Genomic DNA, 17,299 nt, shown 5'->3' with positions numbered 1-17,299 from the left:
AAGCAGGATACAACACACTCTCTCTCTCTCTCCGACAGATTATTATGTGATACAGAACCCCTTCTTCCTCTTTTGGCAGCCTGGTGTTACAGTAGATCCCTGCACTTTGGTATTATTCAGCATTGCAGCTCAGATGATGATGATGATGATGATATAATGACTCATTCACGTAGTGGCATCTTGTTGTTGCTATCGCTGCCCACAAACTGTCTGCTGTCTGATTATCGGTCTTAAAGGAATCCCAGTTGAGCATGTTGCACTGCATGTTCCTTTTTTTTTTTTTTTTGTTGCCACAGTAAATACTGTTACCTTTATAAACCATGCACTCCAGTGCCACCTGGTGGTCATGACGACTGAGCTGAAAAAAAACAAGCAAAAAAAACGCACCGCTCCCCCCCTGTCCTGTACAGTACAGTACCACAGCTCGGCTAGCTAGCCCTTCCTTTAGTCACATATTCTCCACCCTCCCTTTAAGAAAACACAACTCTGTTGCCCCTCTCCGCCGCCTTACGCCTCGGTTTGTGTCCCTCCCTCTTTTCCCCCGTAGAGCGAGTGCGCGAATGACGAGGGCGGGGAGGGGGAGTACGTCAACTTGTACTCGTCCAGCCAGGCCAATGGGGAGCTGCCTCTCTCCCTCAGAGTAAGTAGCTGCTGAGCGCTAAAGCTAACAGGTGAAAGGTCAATTCCATCTGCACGCGCCGTCACTTCGGGAGGTGGAGGAGGAGGGTGGGAGGGGGAGTGGGGCTTATGAATCTTGTTCTAACTGGCAGACATCACTCTGTCCAGTCATCTGTTGCAGCAGCATCATTGATTGATTCATCTCTCGAACTGACGGCGCCGAGATGGAATGTGAATGTGGCCAAACCTGAGTGAGCATGACTTCAGGTTCACGGGTTTTGCCTGTGGGGGGAAAAAAGAAAAAAGAAAAGAAAAAAAAAGATGTCCATCTGTATGTTGGTCCGACTGCCTGCCTGGCTGGTGATTGCTGTCTCTGTGGCTGCGCTTCAACTATAATGAGCATTTAACCTTGTTCCGATCTAACACCTGACATGTCGCCGCTCCAAAAGGGATTCTCAACGGTTCACTGGTTTTCAATTTTCCAATAACATTCCCCCATAACAGCTTATGTGCGCTTGTGCATGTGTGACTGCGTATGTGGTTGTATTTGTATTCCTCTGGGTCAATGTGTGTGTGTGTGTGAGCAGTCGGTGGGTGTATTTCAGCTGTGTTTGGGTGGTGGTGTGTGTGTGTGTGGGAATGATAGAGACGTACAGACGTTTTTGTGGTTTCACCTTTTGGTGCGGTTTCAGTGTGAATGAGTTTCATCTGTGTTGGGACTGTCCTCCTGCCTCAAGCTGAAGAAAAAGGCTGCTTTTTTTCCTTTTTTTTTTTTACCCATCAGCCCCCTTTTGCAACCTCATGTGAGTTAACACTAGCAGGGATCATCATAACATCCTGGGACTTGTTGTGTACAAAGAATCCATCCTTCCTCTCCTCTCCTCTCCTCTCCTCTCCTCTCCACCAAACATGTTGCATGAGGTCCTGGCGGTCCGTGCGATCTCATCAATAACCCGGCTCCTGTCACTGCATGGAACCGTTCACCATCGACGTTCCATGTTCTGCTGCACAGATGTTGATTATTGTTTTTCCGTCCATTGATTAGGAAACAATTGCAGCTGATGATGTACTTCAAGACCCCACCCCTCAGATGCCATCCACCAATAGCAAAGAGGCTTTGGATAAGGAAAGGTAAGGGTCATAATGTATAGTACCTGTATAATAAAGCATGTGCTATATATACTAAACCCTTTACAGTTGGTAAACAAGAAACCAACGCACTGGATATGATTCAAAAAACACAACATCAGTTAAAATGCAACTTTCGCCTGTTTTCTGAGGTGTTTCTGGAGCTATTTCACCAGCATTCATAATTAAATTTCGTTTTTTTCCAGCTGTGAATAGCTCCTCAACTCCCTTTGTGCAGTGCGCTGTGGGAGAACATCAACAGCACTCCTGAAAATCAAGAGTTTTTTTAGTAGTCTAGCAGGACTGGAGATGCATGCTATTAAGCCATAATTATGCACGGCATGCACTGGTTAGATTTTGTGCAACCAACACCAGACTGTTGCAAGAAAAATCAGCCCCAGCTCGGCTCATTGAAAACAGTCGACAGAGTCTCATTAAACATCTTAGATCAGTTCATCCTGCTCTTACAACCACCACCTCCCCCTCCAGGAGCGTCGGGTCTGTTCCCGTCTCCTCGGGGCGACAACGCTGCTCTGTCTTCTTCGGCCAGAGTAACACCCAGAGCTCTGTAGTTTAATTACAGTCCAGACATGTTGCTGCCTGCAGCCGCCAACATGATGTGATTTGACTGATACATTTCCTGATGCTGTTTTCCAAAAAACAAAAAGCTTTCGTAAAAAAAAAAAAAAAAAAAAAAAGGTGTATCCTGCAGGTTCATGTAGATGTCACCGTAACATGATTAAGCAGGTGACTAATTCATTATCAGATTGTCACAGTCATTGTTCCATGAAAAACTGTCTAGACTGAATTCGATATAAAAATGAATTTAGACAGAAATCTGATAACATGAAAAAAAAAAAAACAGGCTACATCTGTAATTCTACATTTGGTAAATTTGATGAGAAATACAATGGTGCATTAGTACAAATATCTGCAACACAACGATACGTCAGGTAAGTCAGAGAGCTGTGTTTGCAGGAGATTAAGGTATTGTGTTGGGATCGGCCACGTTTGGCACAACCTCTAACATGCCCACATTATAATATATGATAAGGTTTTGTGTGTGTGAGCCCACCTGTGCTGCAGGTGCACCAGGTGCACCACAAAAAATACTAAACGGTGCCTGGCACGACTACAGACAGATTTTGTGGTGTGATGATGGTTTGTGTTAAAGTGTGTGTATGTGTGTGTGTTTTAGGAGGCAGAAGTCAACAGAGTCTGGTGGCAGCGATGAGGAAGATGTGGACGAGCTCTCCCTCATAGACCACAAGGAGATTATGAGTAGGATAACACTAAAACAAGAGGTGAGAGACTAGAGACGCGCCGCCGGCCGCTGCTGATGCTGTGTGCACTGTTTTTTTTTTTTTAGAAATGTGCTGTGACAGAACGTTGCAGCTCCAGCATACAAAGCACATTTTATCCTGTTAGTCCGGCGCTGGACTGAAAGGTCACCGAGAGTCACTCAGATGTGTAATCAGATCCCGAGATGCAGCGCTGCGATAGCCATTGCTGCCCTCTGGAGTCCAGCCTCTGAAACTGCAGAGCTGGAAAGTGCCAAAACCGCCCTCCTCTTCTTCCTCCTCCTCCTCCTCCTTCTCCTCTTCCTACGCCTCCTCCTTCTTTGTCCTGTGTGGTGCAGTCTGACAGACAGATGTGTGTGAATGCTGCTCGCCACTCTGCAAGGTTAGGGGCAATGTGACAGCAATGATTTATAAAAAGGAGATAGGGGAGAGATCAGGATTGCAAAAAGGAGGAAAGATTCATGGCCTGTGATGACATTTAAAGGTGTTACAGGAGACGTATTGCAGTGGTGCTGCTTTTATCTTACACTAGTCTGAGTTTTTTTTTTTTTTTCTTCGTCATCAGAGGAGCTGGTGCAGGACAAAAAAAAAAAAAAAAAACTGGCAGAAAGGCAGAAAGGAAAGGTGCGAGCTACATTTTAGGCTAGACTGCATCACTCCACAGCTACTGTAACCACTCTTCTCCTCTTCTCTGCTTTCACTCCTCACTCACTTCACTCCAATCTTTCTATCTTTCTGTCCGTCATTTTCTCCACTTCTCCACACCTTGCTCACTCTTCCTTAATTTTTTTTTTATTCCCCCAGAATGACGATGGCCCTGATGTTCGTGCCGGATCAGGAGACATCCTATTAGTCCACGCTACAGAAACAGACCGCAAAGGTACAGTAGAGATTAACACAGGACACATTAAGACTCATAATACTTAGCCCACATATTTGAGTAATGTTACTGTGCTTCAGGGTCACTGTTACAGCTCAGCCTTGACAGCAACTGTTACGTTCAAAGACATAGAGATTAACTTGTGTTTGTAAAGTGTGATTCTTTATTTTGACTGACACGGCACCACGTTTCTAATCTTTCTGCATCTGAGCAGCATGTTAAATAGCCCCAGTCTGCCTCTCTCTCTCTCTCTCCCTCTGCTTCACTTATTTGCAATGTGTCAGTCCGGGTTATGTACTGTAGCCTTCACATTTGATGATGTGTTTTCATCTTTAGGTGGTTAATTGGGGAAAGCTCTTCTGGCTGCACATCAAACTGAAATATGCTGTTTCTTTTTTGCTTGACAGATCTCGTTTTGTACTGTGAAGCCTTTCTGACTACATATAGGACTTTTATAACCCCCGAGGACCTCATTAAGAAGCTACACTACAGATATCCTTTTCAAGTCACTCAACGTGTCACTCTGAGCGTAATCGTTTGTTTTGTCGGTCCACGACGACTGTTTTTCTTGCTCAGTGATTTATTTACCAAGGAGAGATGTGTTTGTCTTGTTCAATTTTTTATTCATATCTTTCATTTGAAAATGCTCAGAAATAGAAACCTGCAGTAACAGCAGCGAGCTCTGCTGATGGATACTTGAGTCTTAAATTACTACTGAAACTGAAAGTTAATGGCACCTCAGGAGAACAGGAGAGCCATTAGCTTTTTCCCTCCAAGGTTTTTCCAGCTGTGTCGTTGCTTCATGGAGCTTGTTATTAGTTGATTAATGGATTATTTCATTAATCAGAAATAACTGAAAATCAGCCAATCCTTTGTTATATTTCTCTTCTCTCGCATTTTTAAGAATATAGACCTTTCCTAATATGTAGAGTCAGTATCTTAACTGATAATGAAATTAACATTTAGCCACAGCCCCACTGTTTTTACTGCAAGATTTAATGTACAGGATTTACTATCTAATGTTTTAGTTTCTAGTTTACTACCGTTGATTTAATATCCCTAAGTGTATTACAAGTAGGTAACATTGTTGTTCTATCTTGAGTATAATAGAAGCCACTGTACGGGATAATCATTATATAATTAATTAAAACCACAAACTGTGGCAACGTCAGAGGGATTTGCAAAGAGCAAATCTTGAACACTTTTTATTTTCTCCCTTAATGAAGCCTGATCAAAACGTAATCTTTTGTAAATCTTAGTTAAGCATGTTGTTGTGCGGTACTGTGCTGTACTATACTGTACCGGTACCACATGTACCGGTAGTTTTAGAGTTTTCATTGTCCTTCCTTGACCACGGAGCACATACACCAGGTTCTGCCACAGTCCGGACACCTTCAAGAAGCGAGTCAGCAAGAACACGTTTTTTGTGCTGGTTCGTGTGGTGGATGAGCTGTGGTGAGTACGACTCTGTGTGTTTTTGAATTCAACAACAAACTCTGTGACCCCACACGTCTTGTTGCATATTTCTAATCGTTTCCCCCCCTCCTCTCCTCTCCTCTCCCTCCTCCGTCCTGCAGCCTGGTGGAGCTAACGGAGGACATCTTGAAACAGCTGATGGACCTGGTGTTCACGCTGGTGTGCAACGGCGAGCTCAGCCTCGCCCGCGTGCTCCGCAAGAACATCCTGGACAAGGTGGAGCAGAAGAAGCTGCTGCGCTACACTAACTCCCTCAAGCCCCTGGCCTCCCGAGGGGTCTCTGCAAGGTACTGTCTGTCTGTCTGACTGACTAGGGGGATGAGGGGACGAGGGGACGATCTGTTTCTGAGACTTGTATAGATACAGTAGGGTGTGTGGATGCTACAAGTGGAAAGCTGCTGTTTTGCCGTTCAGTATCTTTGGGAAAAAGCAGGCAGTGTTTTTGTTAATGGTCTTGATAGATAGACTGACCACCAGACACCATAACACTACTCAGACTAATGGTCATTCCCACATGATGCTTGTATAATGGTTTAATAATGTTTCCACGGAAGCCATTATCAAAACACTCACTCTTATTTAGCTCTCTTTTATTGCGATGAAAACTGTCTCCTGTTTCCTCCAATACATTTGGCTTTATACATTTATTTTACAATATTCTTATTTAAAGGGACAACGAGGAGTTTGCTTTTGGCTATAAAAGAGTCTCATATTAATTTGGATGAGTCTACATTACCCACACTTGTTAATGGGTCCATTTTTGATAAATATATTGTTTTGTCTTTATCTTTATTTTGTTATTATTATTATTAAGTGGTCGGCTCGCCCAGCGCGAAACCGAAACTAACGGAATAACGCCGCGGGATCGCTAGTTGGCATCGTTTATGGTCGGAACTACGACGGTATCTGATCGTCTTCGAACCTCCGACTTTCATTCTTGATTTATGAAAACATTTTGGCAAATGTTTTCCCTTTCGTCCGTCTTGCACCGGTCCAAGAATTTCACCGTGCACGCAGAGGTTCATGGGAAATGTAGTGTGAAAACACTTCGCTTTCCGAAAACTCCTCGTAGTCCGTTTAACAGTAACATAGAATATAACGTGTATACTCCTTGAGGATCCAGACAGTTACAAAATAAATGTATAAATGAATACAAATCTTAAAAATGTAAAACCATTTTTTTTTCCTACACACAATTTTTTTATCCAAAGCCATCAGTGGGTAAAAACCCGTCTTCGCTGTGCAGTTCTGAGCCGACTGATCCGTAGATTCCCAGGCTCCTGTATCACAGTGTACGGCTGGCGAGCTGCAAACAAATAACACAAAAAAAAAAAAAATCTGTGAAACTCTTGACAAAGAGAGGAAAACGTCGCCCAGCTGTATTTTCAAAACGAAACAGAGACGGATGACAGAAGCTCATGTTGTGTCTCTGCTCTCTGCTGCTCTGTCTGTGTTTACATCGCAGCGTTACGATCAGCCGCTCACCCACCACACAGTCTGTAACTGTTGATGCAGCTCAAAGTCAAGTCTCACTTCTTTCAAAACAAGGCAGCTACTTCTGTGCTCTTCTAACCTTAGTTTACATAAGTAAGTAAACAGGACATGTAAGGACAACCCCCCAACTGTTTTGTTACCATAAAAAGATGAGATTCAGATAGTTTGTTTCCGTTTTACATTTTGTACATTTATAACCAGAGTTTCTATAAACCAATTACCAAGACAGACTGGGAGGAATAATTTCAGTTTCAGTTCTGTGGTTAAATCTTAAAGCTTCGGTGATGACCTAACAGTCTGTGTGTCCAACAGGCCTGGAACTCTTCACGACTTCCGCAGTCATGAGATTGCTGATCAGCTCACTCTACTTGATGCTGAACTTTTCTATAAAATAGAGGTACGTTGGATTCTCCGTGTCTTCTCTGTGTCTTCCGTGTTGCTGACGCCAGTATTTGTTGTTGACATGTGTTGTGTTAACGACTTGAACTCCGCCTGTTTTCTCCTCCAGATTCCCGAGGTGCTGCTTTGGGCCAAGGAGCAGAATGAGGAGAAGAGTCCGAACCTGACTCAGTTCACAGAGCACTTTAACAACATGAGCTATTGGTGAGAGCAAAACCACAAACTTAGATATTTTAGACTTGTGTCTTAAACCATCTGACCTTTATAAATATTTAACACGATGCACTTTATTCCTCTGTGTCCTACTACAGGGTCCGCTCCTTGATAATTCAGCAGGAGAAAGCCCAAGACAGAGAGAAGCTGCTCCTCAAGTTTATCAAGATAATGAAGGTTGGCCATCTTTAAAGTCCTAATGTTTGTGTCATTATACTTTTTGTTCAGTGCAATAACATGTATTCACTTTTCTTATTGCAGCACTTAAGAAAGTTGAATAATTTCAACTCCTACCTGGCAATACTGTCGGCCCTGGACTCTGCCCCCATCAGGAGATTGGAGTGGCAGAAACAGACCTCAGAGGTGACAAACCATGTGTTCATCAAGATCGCCTTCTCATTGATAAAAAAAAAAAAAAGCATTATCATCATCATTATCACTTTTATCTCATATGACTCTAACTCCTTGTTCTCTCTCAGGGATTGGAGGAATATTGCACGTTGATTGACAGCTCCTCCTCCTTCAGAGCGTACAGAGCTGCTCTGGCCGAGGTCGAGCCTCCGTGTATCCCGTACCTGTAAGTCAATGATGTTTACCGGTGCATGCATGTTTGAACTGAAACATACACTACTCACAAAAAGTTCATGCTACAGTGATATTCTATAATGAAAGCCTTTTAAGTAGAAGGATGCAATGATCATTTCTTTATCTTAGATTAGATTAGATTAGATTAGATAAACTTTATTGTCCCCAAAAGGGGAAATTTGTCTTGGACAAGAGTGCATAGAGCCGTATAGCAACAATACAATAAATACAGTGACAGACATACAAGCAATAGACATATAGACAGAGCAGCATTGCACAGCATCAGAACCATAGCAGTCGGCATTATCGGTTCTAAAAAAAAAAAGGTGGAAAGTAAAAAAAAAAAAAAAGGACAGAAGCTTGGCTTGGTAAAAATAAATAATAGAATTTAAAAGATCATAAGATCCAAGGAGAACCAGAACATTTAGTTGTGGTTAATCACCTTGTTAGAGAACAGCATGTTCTCTAACAACAGCATAAGTACTGAAACACTGAACAATTGGACATGTGCATTCAAAAGTTTAGAGAAGGTTAAATTAAGTTCACCTGTAAAAGTTATAATGCATTTTAGGTGCATTCTGATCTAATTTAATCCAAAAACACCCCTAACTTTTTGTGAGTAGTGTATATTTCTGACTGAGAGCCAAGACTTGACTCCTGTCCTTCCTCCTCCAGGGGTCTCATCCTCCAGGACTTGACCTTCGTCCACCTGGGGAACCCCGACCTCATCGACGGGAAGGTCAATTTCTCCAAACGCTGGCAGCAGTTCAACATCCTGGACAGCATGCGGCGCTTCCAGCAAGTGTAAGTCCACTCCAGATGAATTTATGACATAAGATATATATCAGAGGGGAAAGCTTTGTAAACATCAATCACAGTAATAAATGTCAGCGGTTTGAACTGGCAGGAAGTATAATGCACCAGCTTTGTTTATAATTAAACTCTGATATCATAAAACATGGCTGTCAGCTCACGACTGCTTGTTTTCTCACTAATGAATTGCTGCGTTGATCAAACTCGGACCTCTTCTCATCTTCTCATCTTCTCGTCTCAGGCATTATGAGCTGAAGCGCAACGACGACATCGTGTGTTTCTTCAACGACTTCAGCGACCACCTGGCGGAGGAGGCTCTGTGGGAGCTGTCACTCAAGATCAAACCCAGGAACATCGCCCGGCGCAAGACGGACCGCGAGGAGAAGACCTAGGGCCCGGCCGGCGTCGGCCCTCTTGAGACTGACCTCCAACTGTGCTTCATGACACTAACTCCACTTTACTACAGACTGAGAGAAAGACGAATGGAAGCTACTAGCCGCTTGGAGCGAAATGGGAGAACTCACTGTGTGGAATGCAGAACAAACTACAAGACGACTGAAGCGCGGCGGCCGAGGTTTACAAAGAGCTCTGCTGCTCTGGGAGATTAAAAAATTGGGATTACTGTGGCTGTGGCGTTGCGAACGGGGAGAGATTGTGAGACTAATGGTGAAACAGGAGGAAGGTCCTGGTGCCAAGAAGGAGAGAGAGAAGAGAAGAGAGAGTCAGTCGCACAGAGCGGGCAGGGAGACGCTACGGAAATAACCAAAGTCTGCTCCCTGGGCTCTCTGTTTTAGAGTGGAGCTGTTGTTGCGTGTGTGTGAGATTGAGATTGAGATTGAGCTGAATGGTCCATTAACTCTCCAAGTTGCTCCTTCCTCTTCCTTTTATGTATGTGCCATTTGTTGGTCATCTTCCTGCGACCCCCTCTCTCTCTCTCCCCTCCACTCACGACGAGTTCCCACCCTCGGAAAAACAAACAGCAGAACCTCGAGAAACAACCTGCCGTGAACTGTGACGTCGACATGCAGGCTGCGGACCGAGGGGGGAGGAGCCTGCGTGAGGAGGGGGGTTTGAACTTGACGAGAGGATGACCATTAGAGACTGGAACCTATGAGTTTGTTTTGAAACATTTTTTTGTGTAAGAATCATGTATGGTTATGAAATGTATTATATACAGTGCTCCTTTTGTTCTTAAAAAGGATGTTTATGCTTATGAGAAGAGCTTAGCTTCTCCCAAGTGCCATACATATGTGCACTAAAAAAAAGCAAAGCAAAAACAACACAAAAAGATAAATTACTAAAGATGCTGTGATCTATGTATGTCATAACTGAATCATTGTGTGCCGTGTTCAAAGTGTAGAGAACCATAAGGCAATCACAATCATGTCCCAGTCATGTCGCTGTGTGAAAGTGTTTGTGTGTGACTGAAGTCCTCGGTGACTTTGTGTGTGTCATTCCAAAATGTGCTGTAGTTAAAAAAAGAAAAATCATTTTGATTCCTTTTTGGGATAATGGTCAAAAACCAACACATCACACTGTGTTCTCAAACTCCAATAAAACAAACAGCTCTGTTTCTATACACACTGTGTCACTCACAAACTCCACCTTCTTTGTTAAAAAAACAAAAACAAAACAGAAACACCCCTTAAACCTTAATAATGGAATTAGGGATGCACCAATCCACATTTTTTCCACTTCCGATCCGATCCCGATACAAGAATTTGGATATCTGCCGATACAGATACTATTCCGATACCAGAGCTTTTTTTTGCTCAGGGTTCGATTTTCCCCCCCTCCCACCTAAAGCTATGGTCTACGTAGGGGTGTCGAACTCATTCAGGGGCCACAAACGGCACAATTGGAAAACAAGTGGGCCGGACCAGTAAAATAAAAGCGTGATAAGGTATAAATAAAAAGAATAACTTTTCCCTTTGTATTATAAGATGTTTACAGTTAATGAACTATTCTTTTACAAAACATATTATGAACAATCTGGAATTTCTTACGGTATTTCCATTTATTGTTGAAGATGAATAGTGATGCATGGAAAATGAACTTTTCAAAAGTTAAGGCATGAACTCTGCATTTAAATGAAATGATCGACAGGAAACACTCGGTACCAAACTACACTACAGAAACACATCTGTACTGTACATAATCTGATTTGAATAAGTTACTGAAAACAGAAAGAGGCGACTATAACACATTAGTATTAATATAAGTTAAATATATTAATATTTATCTCTATTAAAACAACAACAAAAATAATAACCGTGTGAATTATGAGGTCATATTCAAAGTGCAAAAGCATCACTGGATTTAAACAATTCAATATCGCCGCCTACTCTCAACCGTATGCATGACCGTCCACTTCAGTAACCGCTTGTCTGACCACAGTGAAAAAGAATCCAACACTATCATGGAAGACTTTCACATATGAAAAGCAAAATATTAGCATATTTGTTACGCAGTGCTAATTACAGTAGAGTTACAAAGAGGCTGCAGCACTAAATGCGTGCAACTTAGTTATTTTGGATATCAATTTTTCAAAAAGGCTGCAGGGTGGGAGTTGAGACTGGCATCATCATCATCATCATCATCAGTCTTTAATTAACCCACGCTACACACGTCAACAACAGCATCGAGCTCATCTTCACAGCCACATCCCAGCACACACACACCCACACACACACATGCGGTCCTCAGTGAGGCCGACTACTGGGCTCCAGCAGGACCCTCTTTCCCGGAGGGTTAACGGCTCCGGTCTGTATGTCGCCCTGCTCCGTATTGGCCCGTTTGAACCCGGGGCCCTGGCCGTTTACGGACCCTCGCTGCCACCTGCAGATGTCTCCGTTCAGAATGTCCTGGATGTGCTGCACGATGAGGTTGATGGCCACTGGTGGTGAGAGAGAGACGGGTATGTAGAGATGTCACGATTACTTGTTTTCTTTTTCTTTTTATCAGGGAGAAACGTAGAAAGTCATTTCAGCACCATTACACTCATACAGAGCTAAACAAAAACATGTATTTGGACAATTTGTGTTAACATATTCTCCAAGCTATTACTCTCCCTTTCATTTTACAATGTTTTAAATAGGAACATTTGAACAAAAGAAGTCACATTTACGCATTTTTCCATCAAGATTAATAGACTGGTACTTCAAGCCATGTAATAGAGATGCTTAAAGCAGTTCAGGTCTCCGGGATCTTATGTATCTAATCCACTTGGACTACCAACTCTTAAATTTCTCCGAGTGCAATTTTAGAGCGACGATTACTTGTTTTCACAATTAATCGCGGTATTAAACGCTACAATTAATTGATCGTACAGATTCCTGTTTTTAGACACTTTTTACTTCTTTCAAGCATATTTTTAATTGAAATAAGTAGAAAAATATGATAATGGATCACAATTTTTCACAAAAAACTTGCTTTCACTGGCAGATTTACTTATTTCAAGTGAAAATGTGTTTGAAACAAATGAAAATGATCTAAAAACAAGTTCATTTTTAGGTGATGATTCTTATTTTAAGTGAAAAGAGTTTAGTTTTGACTAGAAATTAGACATTTTGACAAGAAATAAGACAAATACTGTTGGAAAGATTTTGAGTTTGTGCAGTGCCCTCCCAGGTGCCTGGCCCACCTTTGCCTGCCTACCTGTCTATGATGTAAACTCACCCAGTACCTTCAAAATAAAAGCATTGATAAATACCCAAATTAACTCAAACAATACTAAATATCATAAGCAAACTAAATGTGTATTCCTCAAAGCTAAACAACAAAAAATAACAAAATAATAAGTGAGTATTAAATATTACAAAAATAACAAATAGCACCAAAGAAAAAAGCACTTACCCATGTTGTCTACTCCCCTTGGAATGATAACATCTGCATACTTCTTAGTCTGGGAGAGAACAAAATAATAATAAAAGTCACACATGCTGCTCAGAAGGTCGACTCTGTAAAATGACTGATAATAACCAGCTGTTGTCGTCCTTACAGGCAAACAGAATTCCTCAAAAGCAGGCTTGACGAACGTTGTGTACTGTGTGAGGATCTGCTCCAGGTCCCTCCCTCTGCTCATGTCTCGCAGAACTACAAAAAAAAATGTTTAAAAAACATAGGTCAAACCAAACCATCGATCAACTGTGACAACAACAACAGGAATATATAGTGTGTTTGGCGATAATACCTCTCCGAGAGAGTCTGACATCTGAATCTGTGTCGACGAAGAGCTTCATGTGGAACATATCGCGCACTTTCTGGGGGTAGAAAACCAGGATCCCCTCAAAGAGCACCACGTCTGCTGAGTAAACTGTGATCCGGTCCTCCAACCTGTAAAAACACACGGACACACACACGACTCTCATACAAAAGTACTGAGAAAGGCAAGGACAGGTGGTTTCTGATCAGGGGTCAGTCAGTCACTGCTTTTCCTATTTACCTGGAATGAGTTACAAAGTCATACGTTGGCACTTCAACCACCCTTCCCTCCACTATGTCCTTCAAGGTTTTGTACATAAACTCGTTGTCGAATGCCTCTGCAAAGACATTGAAATAGAAAAACAGCAGGAAAAGCAACGTTTAAATACCTCAATAAGAGCGTAAATATATAGTAATACAGGCTGATGAGGAGGGGAAAAGTAGTTGTAAAGAAAGTGGACTCTGCACTGCACACCTGGGTGGTCGAAGTTGTACTGGCCCTTCAGCGCCTTTGCCTTCTGCTCTGGAGTCAGGACTCTGTAGAAACTGTCCTGGCTGATAATAGCCACCTTCCTCTGGCGGTGGTCCACTTTATTCTGGCCCAGCAGCTCCATGATCTTGGCACAAACCGTTGACTGTGTCAGGAAAATGTCCTATTATTATTTATGATCAGGCATCAACAATGTTTTGACAGGCTTAAGCCAGCACGAAACTATTACAATGTGGTTTGTGGAGTGGGCATGTCCTGGCTGGGAGACAAGAGGGGGAGACAACAGCCTCTAACTTTTTTTCTTTTTTTTTTTTACTTTATTAGAACTTGTTTCATATACACAGGAAGCTTACAAAATGCATAGCTTCAACAAAACATAATGCATTTCACATACATTCTCATACATACAGTTTAATGTAGTATATTAAATCGTTCGCTAATGTTAATAGTTTTGGTCGCTTTTTGGTTTCAGAATTTAAAAGAACCAATGGACTACTTGAGCACATTGTAAAAAGCAGCAAAAGATGTTTTCTTCGTGTACACTTTCTATAAATATGAAATTTTGCCATCAGTATGATGATATTGATAATATATGTTTCACTGGGCTTCAAAGTCAAATAGTCCAAACAGTGCATCCCTCTAAAACAACTTCTTTATCAACATTGTTAGCAATAAAGTTACAAACGTCGATCTCCAGGCTTTGGACAATGGAGCAGTGCCAAAATAAATGAGTAACTGATTCAGTATTTCCAGAGCAGGAAGTGCATTTTACATCAATGTCTCTTTTGAATCTTCTAACCAAATATCATTAGATGGATAAAAAGCTATGACTTATTTTAAACGATATGCCACAGTCTTGAACTGTGGGGTACAACGTGGCTCCAGTGACGTTTTCACTTCAGTGTTTGTTTATCATTGTTAAGGAATTGATTTATATTGATTATAGCAGCTAGCTAATTGGCTAAAATGGAGCTCTTCGGTGTGACAGAGAAACAGTGGAAGAAGACGACGTAAAGTTAGAAAAGACAACGGTGCTGTGTGTTTGTGAAGTATTAGAGGCTAAATGTTTACAAAAACGAGGGGCGTGTCAGCTGCTTTCACACTTTGATTATTGGCAAACTGAGCTAGGCTAACCGTGTGATGCTAATTTCCGTCAACCGGGGAAGAGTTCATCGTTCTCGGCTGAAATAGGACCGACCTTGCCGCTGGCGGTGCCTCCGCTGACACCGATCAGGAAAGGGCGGTGTCGTGGCCTCTCCGTGTCGTCCGGCGACCCGAGAGCATCCATTAGAGGTCCGACAGAGACGGAAAAGTCAGTAGAAAATAACAAGATAGCTTCGCCGAATGCTAGCTATGCTATCTGTTAGCAATAACAACCAGCGGGCTGTTCTCGCGAGATCGAACGTTGTCTCAACACGAGAGGTCAACACTGGGTCATCTCAGGTTGTATCAGAGCCTTCTTTTTACAGTCTATGATCAGAGCCAGTGTGGTTGGGTTGATTAAATATTTACATAAAATAAGATACGTGACTACACATATACGTTTTTAAAGTGAAACTGAAATATTTATGAAAGACATGAAAATAAAAGTTTGGGCACTCCTGGTCAAAATTTCTGTTAATGTGAGTGGAAGATGAAATTATCTCCAAAAGGCATAAAGTTAAACATGAGACACACTTTTGCAATATTTTAAGCAATATCAGTGTATTATTTTTGTTTTCTACGATTTTAGATTGAAAAGGGGGAAACAAAGCAGCACCTTGCAAAAGAATGAGAAACCCAGGAGATATGAGCTCTCAGATAACTTTGACCAAGGTATCAGACAAGCTGTTTAGTATTTATACGCTGTGATAGTTTCCATAGGGGGGGCTACTAGGTAGCCTACTAACTATGCAGGGTGGCCAAACCTGTGCTGCGGGCCCTGCTTCTTTTTCTGTCATTTTGAAAATGTAAAACTTTGCATGCCACTATATATATGAATAGTTTTGGTTGTAGTGGTGATGGTATAAAACATGCTTTTTCCGTTATCTTTATGATCAGGTAACGGAGGGCTGCTCACACTGTATCACAAAAGAACATTAGCAATAATTAAAAAAAAAAAAGGTTCACATTTATTATGAGTATCAGTAAATATAAATATATTTCAATATCAATACATACATAAACACACTATTATTGTTTTTCTGGATCTTTGTCTGATTTTTCGGTGCCTTCGCTACATTGTCTCTTGTCTTTGCTGGATTCGTCCATCACTATCTCCAAAGCAGCGCCTCCTCCTTCAATCCTCCTCACAGTCTCTCCTTTGGCTGCAAGGATCTCCTCAATGTTCCTAAAACAAAGAAACAAACAACGTACATCAACCACGAGTCATTCAGACATATAATGTGTGCAGCTTTTAGTATAACAAAACCAAGACTTTCTTTAGATCCTCTGAAAAGCCTTAAACTATCACTGACTTGTCTACTTCACTAGTGTTTTCATCATCTTTTTTTAATAGTCACCTCACAGACATGACTGGCAACGCTTCATCTTATTTGTCCTTCCTGCAATACTGCTTACTGTTGCCTTTATGGCTGTATTCAGCTCCCATATTGCTGTCATTTGTCAATACACATAATTCAGTCTAATTGTAAAGCACTTTAGTCGTTGTTTCTGAATATGCTCCATGAATAAACAGACTAGACTTGTTTACATCTTCAGATCAATTACCAATATCTTTCTGGATTTAAATTGGGTTTAATATTTATGGCTTTATCCTGAGAAGTTCAGAGCAGCACCAACCTCTTTCCTTCCAGGTCAGAGAACCAGCGCAGGTTATCAGCGATGATGTGGTGGTTCTTACACCCTGGACATGTCACTAGCACTACACCTTTGTGGTATGCCAGCTTTGATATCTTCTCTGTGGATCTAGTAGAGCAAACCTGTAAGTAAACATGACACAACCTGCCTATCAGATTTATGCGAGGGAGAAAAATAAATAAAAATACACAACAAGACAACCACAAAAACTGGTTTAGGCAGGGGGGTTTCTGGTTCTTCTACCTTGCATGTGTAAACAAGATGGTAATGTGTTGTCTGGATCTTCCCGACAGCGTCGCTTCTGATGCTCGGGGAAGTGGAGATTCCTCTGCAGCTGATCCATCCAGCTTCACCTCTGTCAGCAGGTAACAAGAAGCAGCGGAGCCTCCACGGGTCCTGCCGGGGGGAGAGGAGCACCGCCCCGGCTGCTGCGGTCGTCGCTGCGCCGCCGGGAGGATGGAGGTGAAACCCGGCGGCGGTGCTCAGTCTGGACAGGGCGGAACCACGGCGACACAACCGGCCGACAAACACCATCGTCTTCTTTCGGTGAGAGTGTGGTGGTTATTATCCCCAAAAGGTCAAAACACACTAATGTAAACTCAACATGACAGCTACAGTGCTTCAGAGATACAACAGACGAGTCTCACGTTGGTTTCACACGATTGCGTGTGTTGTGTTGTCGCGGTTCGATGACGACATCACCAAAGGGTATTTTCAAAATAAACTTTATTGGTAAATTGTTTTGGTTTGTTTTGTTTCTGTCTATGTCGCGTTGTTTTTTATTTTTTACGTTGTTTGTTCCTTTTAATTTAATTTAATTTTTTGTTTTTGTCATCGCCTTTTTGTTGTCTGTCCTTTGAAAAAAAAAAAAAAAAAACTTTTTTGGTAAATTATTCCTAC

General features: G+C 42.0%; 3 protein-coding genes across 5 annotated transcripts in view; 1 reads left to right on the top strand and 2 right to left on the bottom strand.

The window, feature by feature from the left end:
- Positions 1 to 10,486, top strand: part of rapgef1b (Rap guanine nucleotide exchange factor (GEF) 1b) — a 49,619-nt gene extending 39,133 nt beyond the window's left edge. For both annotated transcript variants that reach the window (XM_083983565.1, XM_083983564.1), the window contains 14 exons: positions 548 to 640; positions 1,664 to 1,749; positions 2,945 to 3,050; positions 3,852 to 3,927; positions 4,335 to 4,422; positions 5,293 to 5,382; positions 5,505 to 5,690; positions 7,210 to 7,294; positions 7,406 to 7,500; positions 7,608 to 7,686; positions 7,771 to 7,872; positions 7,989 to 8,086; positions 8,770 to 8,898; positions 9,149 to 10,486. In XM_083983565.1, coding sequence (XP_083839691.1) covers positions 548 to 640; positions 1,664 to 1,749; positions 2,945 to 3,050; positions 3,852 to 3,927; positions 4,335 to 4,422; positions 5,293 to 5,382; positions 5,505 to 5,690; positions 7,210 to 7,294; positions 7,406 to 7,500; positions 7,608 to 7,686; positions 7,771 to 7,872; positions 7,989 to 8,086; positions 8,770 to 8,898; positions 9,149 to 9,299 — 1,464 coding nt within the window. In that variant the 3' untranslated portion in view covers positions 9,300 to 10,486. The remainder of the gene's footprint in view (positions 1 to 547; positions 641 to 1,663; positions 1,750 to 2,944; positions 3,051 to 3,851; positions 3,928 to 4,334; positions 4,423 to 5,292; positions 5,383 to 5,504; positions 5,691 to 7,209; positions 7,295 to 7,405; positions 7,501 to 7,607; positions 7,687 to 7,770; positions 7,873 to 7,988; positions 8,087 to 8,769; positions 8,899 to 9,148) is intronic.
- Positions 10,487 to 10,918: 432 nt separating this feature from the next.
- Positions 10,919 to 14,979, bottom strand: uck1 (uridine-cytidine kinase 1). 2 transcript variants are annotated; one of them, XM_083983129.1, is made up of 7 exons: positions 14,799 to 14,979; positions 13,586 to 13,745; positions 13,352 to 13,448; positions 13,100 to 13,242; positions 12,908 to 13,002; positions 12,763 to 12,811; positions 10,919 to 11,803 (listed from the first exon to the last, which is right to left on the bottom strand). In XM_083983129.1, exons 1-7 carry the CDS (start codon positions 14,886 to 14,888, stop codon positions 11,610 to 11,612), a joined length of 828 nt encoding a protein of 275 aa, XP_083839255.1. In that variant the 5' UTR covers positions 14,889 to 14,979; the 3' UTR covers positions 10,919 to 11,609. The 2 variants fall into 2 exon arrangements, with proteins under 2 accessions (XP_083839255.1, XP_083839254.1); XM_083983128.1 differs by having other exon boundaries at positions 12,763 to 13,002.
- Positions 14,980 to 15,771: 792 nt separating this feature from the next.
- On the bottom strand, positions 15,772 to 17,052 carry dnlz (DNL-type zinc finger). Its single transcript, XM_083983130.1, has 3 exons — positions 16,643 to 17,052; positions 16,382 to 16,521; positions 15,772 to 15,929 (listed from the first exon to the last, which is right to left on the bottom strand). The coding sequence occupies exons 1-3, from the start codon at positions 16,931 to 16,933 to the stop codon at positions 15,773 to 15,775; spliced, it is 588 nt and encodes a 195-aa protein (XP_083839256.1). The 5' UTR covers positions 16,934 to 17,052; the 3' UTR covers position 15,772.
- Positions 17,053 to 17,299: the final 247 nt, after the last annotated feature.

The sequence above is a fragment of the Trachurus trachurus genome (assembly GCF_905171665.1).
Source record: "Trachurus trachurus genome assembly, chromosome: 12".
NCBI classification, from domain to species: domain Eukaryota; kingdom Metazoa; phylum Chordata; class Actinopteri; order Carangiformes; family Carangidae; genus Trachurus; species Trachurus trachurus.
This window is presented reverse-complemented; position numbering and strand designations above follow the sequence as displayed.

What these genes read in the sequence shown, in the direction of transcription:
- uck1 (XM_083983128.1), bottom strand. Translation starts at nt 14,888, where the DNA reads ATGGATGCTCTCGGGTCGCCGGACGACACGGAGAGGCCACGACACCGC. An exon ending in GAGGCACCGCCAGCGGCAAG is followed by an intron (nt 13,746 to 14,798) that starts GTCGGTCCTATT and finishes TTCCTGACACAG; the next exon opens with TCAACGGTTTGTGCCAAGAT. An exon ending in GACTTTGTAACTCATTCCAG is followed by an intron (nt 13,243 to 13,351) that starts GTAAATAGGAAA and finishes GTGTTTTTACAG; the next exon opens with GTTGGAGGACCGGATCACAG.
- dnlz (XM_083983130.1), bottom strand. Translation starts at nt 16,933, where the DNA reads ATGGTGTTTGTCGGCCGGTTGTGTCGCCGTGGTTCCGCCCTGTCCAGA. An exon ending in ATCTTGTTTACACATGCAAG is followed by an intron (nt 16,522 to 16,642) that starts GTAGAAGAACCA and finishes GTTTACTTACAG; the next exon opens with GTTTGCTCTACTAGATCCAC. An exon ending in TCTGACCTGGAAGGAAAGAG is followed by an intron (nt 15,930 to 16,381) that starts GTTGGTGCTGCT and finishes TCTTTGTTTTAG; the next exon opens with GAACATTGAGGAGATCCTTG.